Here is a 12,796-nt window from a genome sequence, read left to right as displayed (position 1 = left end):
AATTAAATTTATGCACAAAAAAGATGGGATTTACGAAATAAATGGCACGAAAGACAGGTTTGTCTTACAAATCAAGAATGGTAACGTTGTTTGATAAAATTTTTATACATAAAAACATACATTCGTTCAACAATATAATTCTCGTCTCCGTGACATATAAAATTAGTAAAGACCAGCTTTGCCACTTTGTTAATTTTGGTGCCGAAAGATGTTCAACTGAATGCATTGGATTTTTTTTGCGACATTGCAGGCACCAAAATTGTTCCTCTGTTTCATCTATCACCCAGAACTGCCTTTCGCCTGAAGTATTCATTGAATCGATCTGCGGAAAATCTAAAACAGCAGAAAATTCACTCTCACTTTCTCTCAATTTCTCATCATCCTTTGCGTCGAGACTTACTGCAGGAAGTCGAATTCAATTGAGGAGTTGGCGTACTGGACTATTGCCCAGCAGCCCCAGAGAAAATGTGCCACCAGCACAAATTTCTCAACCTGTTCATAAACTTTCGTCACATCATCTTCTGAAACATTGTTACATTTGTTGTAAACTTGGAGGTACGTTCTGAGCCATGATCTCTGAAGTGCTTCACCGGGGTAAAGTGAGTAATCTATATTTTCAACACCTGAGAGAATAATTCATATTGAAAATTTTTAGTACATGAATGCACTGACAAAACGGCAATTGAAATTGAAAATGAGAGCGAAATGAGAAATTAGTGGGCAAGTGTGTGTATTCAAGTAACAGATATTTACATTTTGATACGCATGAAAAAATTCAATAGAAAACCTAGCGAATTCGCTAGAAAATTCTATTGAATTCTATGGGGTTGCTGTAGAATTTCTATCGGAATTCTACTGAAAAAGTCTATTTGTTTTTTGCGCTGATTCCATTGAATATTAAATAAGGAAAAGTCAAATTTCTGTTTGAATTTTTCCCTTAGATTTTTTCTATTAGAATTATTGGGCACAAATGTTCGTTTTCCACTGGATTTTGTTTTGTTTTGCATTGAAGAATCCGAGTGGAAAACAATTGGAAAATTGATGCCCAGCCATTCTTATAGAAAAAATCTCGGGGGAAAAATTCAAACAGAAATTCGAAATCTATTGACTTTTTTTTATCGAATATCCAATAGAATCGGCGCAAAAACGAATAGAATTCGTCAATGGAATTCCAATACAATTTTCTAACGAATTTGCTAGGTTTTCTATTAAATTTTTAATACGTGGATCCACGGACAAAATTTCCGCGACAAAATTCCCAAATGAAAGGAAAACTGAAGACAACTTTTCCGGCGATTATTGTATTGTTGACATCTGTTCTGCCGACAATTTATCCTTGGTACATCATATCCGTCGAGAAATTATCCGATATTTCATGTCTTTACAATTTCGGATGGTAAACAGTAATCAGCGAGGGTTCTCAATGATGCCCTCTCTTTTCGTCTTAAGAAAATTGTATCTTTTACAATTCTAGTGGCAAATTGAATTATTTAAAACGTGTTATAGCCATTTTGAGGCTGTAGAAGCTGTTGTGACGATGTTTTTGGTATGTTCACCGGGTAGTTTGAAAATGAAGCGGAGCGAATGCTTAAACGACTTGAAATTTAATGCAGTATTATTTGTAATTATACGTTAATTCGATGTCAGTTAATGATTGTACTGTACATTCATTAACTAATGGTAATAGCGTGCTCCTATGAATTGAGGGGAATTTGTTTGCTGGGGTGCATTGTTGTAATTGTATCTAAACTGTCAGTTATCGAATTGAAAATTACGAATTAAATGTTCTGCACGAATTCTGAGTTTCTTTTTCTTTTTGGAGACGTCCGGAATACTGCATCTGGGGGAAACTGTCGGCGAAAAATTTGTCAACGGATAAATTGTCGGAAATTTTGTCCGCGGATCATAAGTTACGGAACCAATTTGAAAGATCTGAGGAAATGAAAGAAAAACACAAGTACCGGCAAATTCTGCAAAATGATTGGCTATATCGAAAGCTTGATAATTGAAAGCTGTATATTCGAAGTCGATGAAGACAACTGATTTGTCCCTCGTATCATAGAGAATATTTGCAAGCAAAAGGTCATTATGACAATACACAACTGGACTGTCCAATTTTGATAACTCTTCCTTTAGTAATTTATATTCTTGTTCCAATATCTCGAATGGTTTTATCGTTTTTTCGTACCTATGGCAACAAACGAAAATTTAATATATTGATTGCATAATAAAATTATTTTACTTATTCCATTTATTATTATTATTATTATTATTATTTCAACAAAATCGTTTGATAATTATGGCAACATTAATAAACAGTCTTACTTGGCCTGCTTGACAGGATCCTCGAATTGCCTTGGCATGAGACTCATGAAACATTCTATTTTGTCCCAAACCATTGGTTTTTTTATCATCATAGGATCCTCTGGATCGAGTCTATGCATTTGAGCCATTCGTTTTGCAACGAGTTTGTAAATTTCCGGTTGTCTAACAGTTTCCACCGTCAGGATTTCTCCTGGCAAAAACTCATAGGCGAGGCCATTGTTGAAAGTGGCATACAAAGAGTGTGTATAGCCTGCTTTGTGTAGAATCTAATTTGAAAAAATTAATCAAGATTATATTAACAAGTTGGCAATTTTTTTCACTCCTACTCACCTTGATATTTCTTATTTCAGCTTGCCTGTCAATCAACAAATTCGTCTTCTCGCCATAAACTCTAATCAATACCATACTGTTGTACTCATCGAAATAAATTCCAATCAATCTGTTTGTGATTCCATCGGTAAAAATCTGGAAAAAAAATATGTGACATGTTTTTAGGTAGGGGAGTGTGGGGTAAAACGGACACTTTAGACTTTTTTAAAATTATTATTCATAACTCAGAAACAAATTGATCAATTGAGCTCAGTTTAGGCTAATCACAAAGGGAAAAAACTGTTCTTTGTATTGAAAAAAAAATTGAATTTTATCAACATTTCAACCCCTCATTAACATTTTAAAGAAAGTCAAAAGTGTCCGTTTTACCCCAACCTCCCCTAAAAGTCTATTGAATTTATCATTTAAAGTTCATGACAGAATTCGTTACCTTGAATTTCAATTGCTCTGTCGGCCAATTGGGTCTCAATTGCTTAATAACTTCCTTTGCCCCGTGAAAAACATTATTTTCATCGATTGTTACGTTCAAGTACACGTCGTCCATTCCTCAAACACAGTTTCAATTTCCTTTTACTCTTCTGAGGAAGAGGGACGAATTATTTAGACGTAAACCCGAAGTGATTGATTCAGAGAAACACTGATTTATTCTTCGCAACGAAAAATACAAATAGCAAATTTTTTCTTATCGCAAAAATTCCACGTGGAATTTATTAACCATCCGATTAGATGATAATTCAGCCACTCAGTGATACTGAATGAAATTGACGTTATCACAATATCTGAGTGGACAACCTCATGTCACGAGTGCCAGAGTATAACTGATAATATTCACTGGCGCATTACTCTCAGCGTTTAAGAGTAATGGACTTTAGCACTTCCAGCGTTCCATACTTCCTCCGAGCGCAAGGTTGAATTATTTGCTGAGGGCACGAGGGACCGGTATTGCCTCAAACCAATTGGACCACAATACCTTCAATAACATTTTATCATATTATATTGCAATTTTTTCTCACGATATTTGTCTGGTGCTCATTAGCGACGATTTTGCAAATTTCATATGGAGTGATCGGGCCTTTGTGGACATTTTCAATGCTAATTAGGCCTTATCGGTTACATTGATTATCAATCTTCGCTCTTTTAATTAGAAACAAATTTCAACTAGTTGATTTTTTTTTTAATGACAATGATAGTATGGAATTCTGCAGTTTGCGGTTGGATATATTGGATGTACTGCAGAGAACGGTAGAAATTGATGTTATTGATGTGTCATGCGTACGAGGGGGGTATTAGGTCAACTGGAACCACGTGACGCTCAGGGACGTACGTCTGATACAGATTTTTGATACTTTATTCTTCCAAGTACCTGTTATGACTCATATTGTTTATGATTTATGAGACGAGTGCTTATGAATTTTACATTTTTTTTATTGAAACAATACAACGAAAGGGAAAGAAAAAAACCTGGAGCGAGCCATGTTCTTCTAAATCTACGGATAATAAAAAATGCAGAAACTACCGTCATATTATAACAATATTATCATCATTATATTATTATTATTATCGCTAGTTTTGTTTTGTTACTCGCTATAGCTCCATAATTTTTCTGTTCAATCCTTAGTCTATTCAGCAATTTATCTTCAACATACACACTCATCATCCACATCCAATTACAACATTCTAATCTTTTACACACATGAAATTGAGAAATCTTTTTGAATTCATTCTTTGGCTATTAAGCCGGTCGGTTGTTCAACATTACGTTAAAATAAGGTATTCGCGTTCATTATATTTGTTTTAACCCGTCTGTGCTTTTCCTTATTAATACAATGTGGGCTCAATGAATTTTTGTTTTTCAAGTTCATTCGCATTCAGAATGAACCATTTCAATTTCAACGACTATGTGAATGGAAAACAGCACACGAATTCAATTGAAATTATTTAGAGTAAATTCTGGCTCATTTTTTTTACGAAAATAGTATTTTATTTGCCAATTGAACTCCGGAGGAAACTAGAGTTCACCGTAAAAATGTAAAAATACCGCGTTTATTGAGTCCAGGCCCGGGTGGATTATCTTTCGAACGTCATCTCGATTGTTTTTCCATCTTTATAATGTAAAATATCTCACAATTTCCATTGGATTTTACATCACGCAGGAGAGTCCCTAAAAATTATGATTGTGCAATAAAAAAAATGTAGAAAAAAAGTTGAACATTAAATTTTTTTATAAGTCCGATAGAAAGGAAATAATGAATGGATAATTTATCATGGTAACTAACGATCTGACAGCCATTGACTACTGTGACAAATGACGACCTAACAGCCATTAGATACATCAAATTATTAATTTGCAATTTCCTCTCTATTCGGTTTATTTCCCAACATTATTCAAAAACGCTCTTTGAAAATGTTCAGCTTTTTTTCAACGTTTTTTTGATTGTGCAATCATAATTTTTGGAGACTCCAGGGCTAGCTTGCCACAGTAAAACTGAATGGCAATTGTTAATCACCTCAGATTATAAAAGTAAAAAAACAACCAAGATCACGTTCGAAATATAGTCCACCCGGGCCTTCACATGAGATTGAAATGAATCAATAATTGACGAATGCTATTCGTTCGTTCGAAGGAGGAATGAACGTGAAAACTTGAGGACATTCATCGGCTCAGCCGAACGATATAGAGTCAGGCATTCAGCATTCAATAAATTTAAAGTTATGCAACAATGTTAAGTGTGCTTAATTTTTCTCCTCCTTCTTCTCGCCTTCCGGCTGTTGCTCCTGCTGTTGTGAGCCCTGATTTCCTTCACGCTCAGCAGCCATCTGCAGACACATAGAAATAATAGTCAGTCAGTTGAATTATAACCGAATATATATCACTAACGAAGTGGTAAAACGGTACAAGTCAATTTCGACTATTGACCGGTTTTCAACGAATATCTCGGAATCTAAGGAAGATAGCAAAATTTTTGTTATAACCTTTTTTGTAGAGCCGATTGAGTGCTACAACAAATGTAATCACAAAAATTTCGCTATCTCCCTTAGTTTCGGAAATATTCCTCAAAAACTCAACCGGAATATAAGTCGACTTAAACCGTTTTACCCACTTTACTACTGAAATCGTCTTGTCAACGTTTTCTCGTTTTCATCCTCGTCACGTACCTTCTTGTAAGCCATTTCGAAGAGCTTGAGACTGGCCTGCTGGAGCTCATTGGTCTGCTTCTTTATTTCCTCGGGGTCCATCTCGTCCTTCTTAGCAAGAACTTCTCTCACCTTAGCGATGAGTTCCCTCAATTTGTCACACTGGAAAAATCATAATTCAATAATCAATGAGCCATCGGTAATGCCATACTTGCTAGGATAACTCGTTATTTACCTCTTCCTGTGGTAACTGTGCTTTGAATTCGTCAATCTTAGCTTCAGTATCATGAACCATGCCCTCTGCCTGATTTACAGCCTCAACACGTTCCTTCTTGATTCTGTCCTCTTTCGCATACTGCTCGGCATTCTTCACCATGTTCTCAATCTCATCCTTACTTAGGCCACCACTCGACTGAATAATAACTGTAATAAAAGGGAATCATTCTCAATTATTATATTATTTATTATACATTTTTCCATCATTTTTGAGGAAAAAATTGATTGCATTAAGCAAATAATCAGGTTGTTTTGTCCACATACATTACCCATGGTAATATTGAGAGACGAAAAATATTAATCATCACTTTCATAACAAAAATTCGAAAATATTATTATTTTTTACATTAAAGAAGGGAATTTATATAGCGTTCCACATCTTTGTGACGTCATAGGAAATGATTGGATGAGATTATTATTATTATTATTATTATTATTATTATTATTATTATTGAGAATTATACAACTTACTTTGTTGTTCTTTTCCAGTTCCCTTGTCCCTAGCAGATACATGGACAATTCCATTGGCATCAATGTCAAAAGTAACTTCGATCTGTGGAACTCCACGTGGAGCTGGTGGAATACCAACAAGTGTAAATTGTCCAAGTAGCTTATTATCATTGGCCATTTCACGTTCACCCTGATGGACTTTTATTTCTACCTGTGTCTGTCCGTCAGCTGCTGTTGAAAATACTTGGCTCTTCTTCGTTGGAATTGTTGTATTTCTCGAAATTAACCTTGTGAAGACACCACCAAGTGTTTCAATACCTTTCATAACAAATAAAAATATATTATTTTTTATTGTCATGCATTGCAAAAATGACGGGCGATGAGTAACAATATTTTAGAATATAAACTCAGATTTCAAATTGGTCTTCTTCAAGATTATAATATCAGAGAGAAGATTAGTACTGGTGCATCATAGTTTAAGGTGTGAAGAAGAAAAAGGGAAAATGATCAGTTTCGGTGGATGTAAATTACCTAGGGATAGTGGGGTGACATCAAGCAGCAGGACATCTGTGACATCACCAGCGAGGACGCCTCCCTGTACAGCAGCTCCCACAGCAACAGCTTCGTCGGGATTGACAGCCCTCGACGGCGTTCTCCCGAATATTTCTTGTACAGTTTGTTGAACTTTCGGTACCCTGGTCATTCCACCAACGAGGAGGACCTCGCCAATGTCAGATTTAGCCACCTCGGCGTCCGAAAGGGCCTTCTGGCATGGCTGAATCGTCCTCTTAATGAGATCACCAACTAAACTCTCGAATTTACTGCGGGAGAGTTTGAGATTCAAGTGTTTTGGTCCACTAGCGTCCATTGTCAAGTAAGGGAGATTGATGTCAGTCTGGGAGGAGCTGGACAACTCAATTTTCGCTTTCTCGGCTGCCTCTTTCAGTCTCTGCATTGCCATCGCGTCTTTGGCTACGTCGATTCCTTGATCTTTCTTGAATTCATTTGCTAAGTAAGTTACGAGAGCATTGTCGAAGTCTTCTCCACCCAGGAAAGTGTCGCCGTTTGTTGATTTCACTTCGAAGACGCCCTTTTGAATCTCCAGAATGGAAATGTCAAAGGTACCACCACCGAGATCGTAAACTGCAATGCTGATAATCAAAACAACAGGTTTAACATTAGGCAATTGGGATAGATTATTTGGACATGTATGTAGTGCTTGCATTCTATTTAAAATAAGTAAATAAGTGAAAAGTCTGGAGAATAGTTTAGTATGAATACGCCAAACGCTCAAAGCGCGGACTAATCTAGTGTATATGAAGTTTATATTCAACATTTTCATTGGATAAATATTTTTATCCTGATTATTAAATAATATGCAGAATTAATGGCGTAATGATCTCATATATATTTACATTTTATCGTCGGTTTTGTCCATTCCATAGGCAAGTGCGGCAGCCGTCGGTTCGTTGATGACTCGGAGGACGTTGAGACCAGCAATTTGACCAGCATCTTTAGTTGCTTGCCTCTGAGAATCGTTGAAATACGCTGGGACAGTGACAACTGCATTCTTCACTGGCGTATTCAAATAGCCCTCGGCGGTTTCCCTCATTTTCATGAGGATAAAAGCACCAATTTGACTTGGTGAGTACATCTTTCCATCGCCCCCCTGAACCCAAGCGTCGCCGTTCGAGGCACGAACAATTTTGTAAGATACTGTTTTCCTGGACGTTAAATATTAAAATTAATTATTAAATATTAAAATATTAACATTTAATTTTATTGACAAAGGATTAACAGCCAAACACTTGACTTACATATCTTTCTTCACTTCTGGATCCTCAAACTTTCTACCAATCAGACGTTTCGTAGCGTAAAACGTGTTCGCCGAGTTTGTAACTGCTTGGCGTTTAGCTGGCATACCCACGAGTCGTTCTCCATCTGCAGTGACACAAATTTCCAGTTTAAAACATTTTCAAAAAATATTATTTAGGGGAGGGTGGGGTAAAACGGACACTTTAGATTTCTTTTAAATTATTCATAACTGAGAAACAAATTGATCAATTGAGCTCAGTTTAGGCTCGTCACAAACGGAAAGAATTGTTCTTTGTATTGAAAAAAAAAAATATCAAATTTTATCAACATTTCGACCCCTCTGTAACATTGAAAAAAAAGTCAAAAGTGTCCGTTTTACCCCAACCTCCCCTATTAAAATTAAGAGAAGGAAAATTGACCTTTGGTGAAAGCCACATAAGAGGGTGTAGTTCTAGATCCTTCAGCATTCTCAATAACTTTTGCTTGTTTTCCTTCCATTACGGCCACACATGAGAATGTTGTACCCAAGTCAATACCAATGACTGCACCCTTGACCCCATCAGACCTGTTTAATTAATATAATTAAGGTAAAGATCCAAAAACAATGCAATGGATTTTTGTCAACTTGTCATTTTACTCACTTGTACCGATACTGGTTAACCTCATATTCCCTCTGAGGAGCAGAAAGCGTCGGGGCTATGGACTAGAAATATTACAGCACATTGAAACATAAACTTTCAACTTAATGAGGCGATGATAATAATGAAAGTCATCAGGATTCATCGCCAATTCATTGGATCATTCTGGCTAGGGTTGAGGGTTATGTAACTACTCAAATTTGGAAATAAGTCGTCAATCATCTCGTCATCGAGGGAGAGAAAAAAAATTAGGAGAGAGAACTCAATAGATTGATCTTCAATTTTCTACTCTTTCTGAAATCGAGACTATGTCGGGGGTTGGTGAATTTGTTGAAACGGCACGCACACGTGCTACCGGGTGCGTGCTCTCTGTCTTCGTTTAGAGCTGTGAGCTATTCCATGTCGAATAAATAATTGACAACTCCCGGTAAAAATTTGCCAATGCAATGACTAGCCAAAACCCGTTGAATTCGTCATGAAAAACCGAGAAAATGTCTGATTTAGGGGCTTCCTGATATGCTATCGCATCTTCAATGCTCCCTCACGTGCCGGTGAGGGAATGGACGCCCGATACGATGGAGCAATCCGAAAATGCTCCGTATAATATACGTGCAAAGATTAGGAAAATACTCTTCATGCTCAGACTGACGAATTCAGTGGGAGAGAATTTTTGAAGTCAGTTGTGAAGGCAAATGAGCAATTACTGATTGTAGGAAACTGCGTACAACTTACGTTTTTGAGGATTGTGCTGAATTGCCTTCGCCTGCCAAGATCCTGTGCAAGTCCGTTGCAGTTGCGGATTAACAATCTCGATGCTCCCAACATTTTGGTCGTTTGTCGATGTGTTTGGGTACTTCACACCCAAGTTCTCTCAATAGTTTAATAATAAATGATGAAAAAAAGCACTAATGTGCACGACCGGAAACGAGCCAGAGGCCTGTACGACTTCACGTGTAGTGATGCAATCTCGTCGACTAGAAATTGTACGAAGCTCGGAGTCTCACGGAGTGTGCAACGGGCATGCGCGAGTTTCTATGAGCGAGCTAGTTACCAGTTTCAGCCAATGGGAATGCCATCTTGTCAGCGCTCTGACCAATAGAAATTCATTTTACTGATCCGTGGGGATTTGATCTTGTGAGAATGATCCCGAATGTTCCATCAAGTTCGAGGTAAAATTTTCTTTCATCTCAATCAAACACGTTTTATCTCTTTTTTTGTTTGCAAAATTGAATAATTATCGCATCTGAATTTTTGGCGCAGAATATAGACTGTTTTGAGGAAATTTGCAGAAATTTCCGGAATTTGAATGGAAATAATGACGTCACATCGATGGGAAATCATTATATATCTCTCAATATTCTCAAATCAAATTATCTGATTATCATTACTTTTTTTTTATTAACGTTCTTCATTTGTGTTGTTTATTACAATTTTGATTACATACATATAATGTGAATTTGCATTTTTCCATTTTTTCGTTTGTTTTATTGAATTATTTATTCTTCTCTCATTTAAAAGGTTGAACGTGTCAATATTATTATACAAATGACGAGGATAAAAATTTACCATTTTCTATTCATTTTTGGAAATGATTTTGTTCTGTCAAGTGCGTAAAAATTTGTTGAATGAGAATCAATGATTTACTTCGCTATCATTCATTCATTCATTCAATAATTGCATTGGTCACGGAGATAAGCCAACTCTGAAGGTATATTAATGTAATATACCGGCTGGCTGTAATCCATCGCAAGTGGATAAATTAATTATTTTTTAAATTTTCATTACAACGCATTTGATAATTCCCAAGTCAATTTTGTTTTCAAATTCACTCAGCCCTTGGGATTTCCCGTTTTTCTTTACATTAAAATGTGCACATTAGTCGTTAATAAACTGGTCCAGTGTGAGCTGCTTCATTCCAACTACTTTTGCAGGTAGTTCAACTCTTTTCTTTCTCGATTCTTTCTTTCGTACAATCACTTTACGAATCACAGGTAATCGATCAATATCAAATTCATTTTCTATGTTCTTCCTTCCAATGATTTCGTCGTTTTTTGAAAATCAATTGATTGAAAGTTTAGAAGAGATCACTATTTACATTTCCCTCAAATGTATCTGCAAAAAGAAACAACATAATTTCAATTGTTTAGAATTCAATAATGTCCAAAAACGTTTTAGAAATCATAGTAGAGATAATAATGAAGATAATGAATACAAAATTACAAGATTCATTTACTTTTTCAAGTGATTGATAATTTTATTTGTACACTGCCTCAGAAACATGTAATAATAGTTAAAGATAATTCATAATATTAATTAATCACTTTAAAAAATGATGCTACTTATTTTTTTTTGCTTTGTTTCAATTCATAATTGTTCGTAATTCTTTTTCGACATCAAATCCGTTTACAATGTACAACAGAACTCGTTAATATTTCTCCGCCCCTTATTTCCTTCAATTCACGCAGTAACACGCATTTATGTGAAAGTGTGTCACTTTTCTATTTTATTGATTTTTTTTACCGTTAGAAACTATTCTCCATTCTTTGATTCTTGGTATTTGAGGTTGATTCAAGTTCTTTTTATTTTTATCTTGAACGCCTGATTGAATAGCAAATTCGACTGAATTGAATTGAATTGATGAGGGCCATAATTTTTATTTCTCGCTCTCTCTTTCTCTCTCTGTCTCTCCCTCTGTCAAAATAATAAAGTTAATAATAAAGAGTGTACTTTGAGAGTGTACTTTGAACGTTTCATGCCTGTCGGATAAATAATAAATTCTATATGAATAATTTACCACTGTATTTACATCCAAAGAGCGCAAGAAGCTTATTAAAATCCTATAGAAAATGATGGTTCACACTGCATTCGAACGTTAAAGCACATCTCTCAAAAATCCATAGAAGAATAAAAATAAAGTTGACAATATACAACGAGTTCATAGGGGTGTAAAATAATTTCGATGCATTGAGCGGATCGGTTTCTGCTATCGAGTTCAGACCTAATAGCTGTCAAAACGACTGCTTCTGCACTTGAGTTTTTCATTTCACCACTTTATTATTTTCACCTTTTTACTAACAATTAAAAATTCCCTATTATTTATCATTCATGTATTTTTTTTTCTTCTGTTAAGGTCAATTCACATTATTATGGTATAATAATTAATTAATTATTATAGTGTCATTATAATTCGTAATAATATACAACATTTGTCAATAAATCATTTATTCTAAAACTCAGCGCTCTCACAAATTCATTTTCATCTTTCATTTTATACTCACTCATACGTTGCGCACTTATTATTATAATTACACAAAATCATAATTTTTCATGTTATTCATCGATTTTATTTTCTACATGAAATCACACTTTAGGGGCAACTTACTGGCTGCACGCGTGGCTCTATCAACTTATGTAAAATTCAGATGTCTGTTACACTGAGAGAAAAAATTATTCCTGCCAAGGATTGATATTCTCGTCAGAAGATAATATTTTTTCAGAACGAATTTTTCCAGGACAGTCATTTTCAGAGAGTCCAAGTCTATCCTCAAAAATTACAGTGATATTGAACAATCTGATTATTATGCTACATATGACCTTGACAAAATGTTCTCCGATATCTTCCGGATTTTACAAATTGGCGATTTTCTCATGTAAAGAAAATTGGAATAATTTCAAATGTTAATAATTATTATGGGAGTTTCTTCGAGGTCATATGCAGAAGAATATTCTTATAGATCACCATAATTCTCACGCTTGGAACTGATTTCGGAGCACCTGGAAATGACTGGCCTGGAGAAATATGTTCCAAAAGAGATATTTTCTTCTAC

At 35.4% G+C, this 12,796-nt stretch overlaps 2 protein-coding genes across 3 annotated transcripts; both read right to left on the bottom strand.

The window, feature by feature from the left end:
- Positions 1-81: 81 nt before the first annotated feature.
- LOC107041271 (ethanolamine kinase 2) lies at positions 82-4,750 on the bottom strand. Of its 2 annotated transcripts, none has more exons than XM_015261743.2 (6): positions 3,086-4,750; positions 2,656-2,790; positions 2,326-2,591; positions 1,962-2,188; positions 401-623; positions 82-333 (listed from the first exon to the last, which is right to left on the bottom strand). In XM_015261743.2, the coding sequence occupies exons 1-6, from the start codon at positions 3,197-3,199 to the stop codon at positions 273-275; spliced, it is 1,026 nt and encodes a 341-aa protein (XP_015117229.1). In that variant the 5' UTR covers positions 3,200-4,750; the 3' UTR covers positions 82-272. The 2 variants fall into 2 exon arrangements, with proteins under 2 accessions (XP_015117229.1, XP_015117230.1); XM_015261744.2 differs by having other exon boundaries at positions 401-521.
- A 444-nt stretch (positions 4,751-5,194) lies between these two features.
- On the bottom strand, positions 5,195-9,943 carry LOC107041270 (heat shock 70 kDa protein cognate 5). Its single transcript, XM_015261742.1, has 10 exons — positions 9,702-9,943; positions 8,973-9,034; positions 8,751-8,896; positions 8,334-8,457; positions 7,932-8,240; positions 7,048-7,667; positions 6,538-6,834; positions 6,026-6,213; positions 5,812-5,952; positions 5,195-5,472 (listed from the first exon to the last, which is right to left on the bottom strand). The coding sequence occupies exons 1-10, from the start codon at positions 9,792-9,794 to the stop codon at positions 5,389-5,391; spliced, it is 2,064 nt and encodes a 687-aa protein (XP_015117228.1). The 5' UTR covers positions 9,795-9,943; the 3' UTR covers positions 5,195-5,388.
- Positions 9,944-12,796: the final 2,853 nt, after the last annotated feature.

The sequence above is a fragment of the Diachasma alloeum genome, unplaced genomic scaffold (assembly GCF_001412515.2).
Source record: "Diachasma alloeum isolate Michigan unplaced genomic scaffold, Dall2.0 Dall_scaffold_00360, whole genome shotgun sequence".
Lineage (NCBI taxonomy): Eukaryota > Metazoa > Arthropoda > Insecta > Hymenoptera > Braconidae > Diachasma > Diachasma alloeum.
The sequence above is the reverse complement of the archived record's forward strand: the minus strand, read 5'-3'. Positions and strand labels throughout refer to the sequence as shown.

Excerpts from the sequence above, each read along its gene's own strand:
- LOC107041271 (XM_015261743.2), bottom strand. The coding sequence starts at position 3,199 with ATGGACGACGTGTACTTGAACGTAACAATCGATGAAAATAATGTTTTT. Across the intron at positions 624-1,961 it reads TCATTTTGCAGAATTTGCCG|GTGTTGAAAATATAGATTAC; the intron begins GTACTTGTGTTT and ends TTATTCTCTCAG. Across the intron at positions 334-400 it reads ATTGAATTCGACTTCCTGCA|ATTTTCCGCAGATCGATTCA; the intron begins GTAAGTCTCGAC and ends CTGCTGTTTTAG.
- LOC107041270 (XM_015261742.1), bottom strand. The coding sequence starts at position 9,794 with ATGTTGGGAGCATCGAGATTGTTAATCCGCAACTGCAACGGACTTGCA. Across the intron at positions 9,035-9,701 it reads TCAGCACAATCCTCAAAAAC|TCCATAGCCCCGACGCTTTC; the intron begins GTAAGTTGTACG and ends TAATATTTCTAG. Across the intron at positions 7,668-7,931 it reads GACAAAACCGACGATAAAAT|CATTGCAGTTTACGATCTCG; the intron begins GTAAATATATAT and ends TTTGATTATCAG.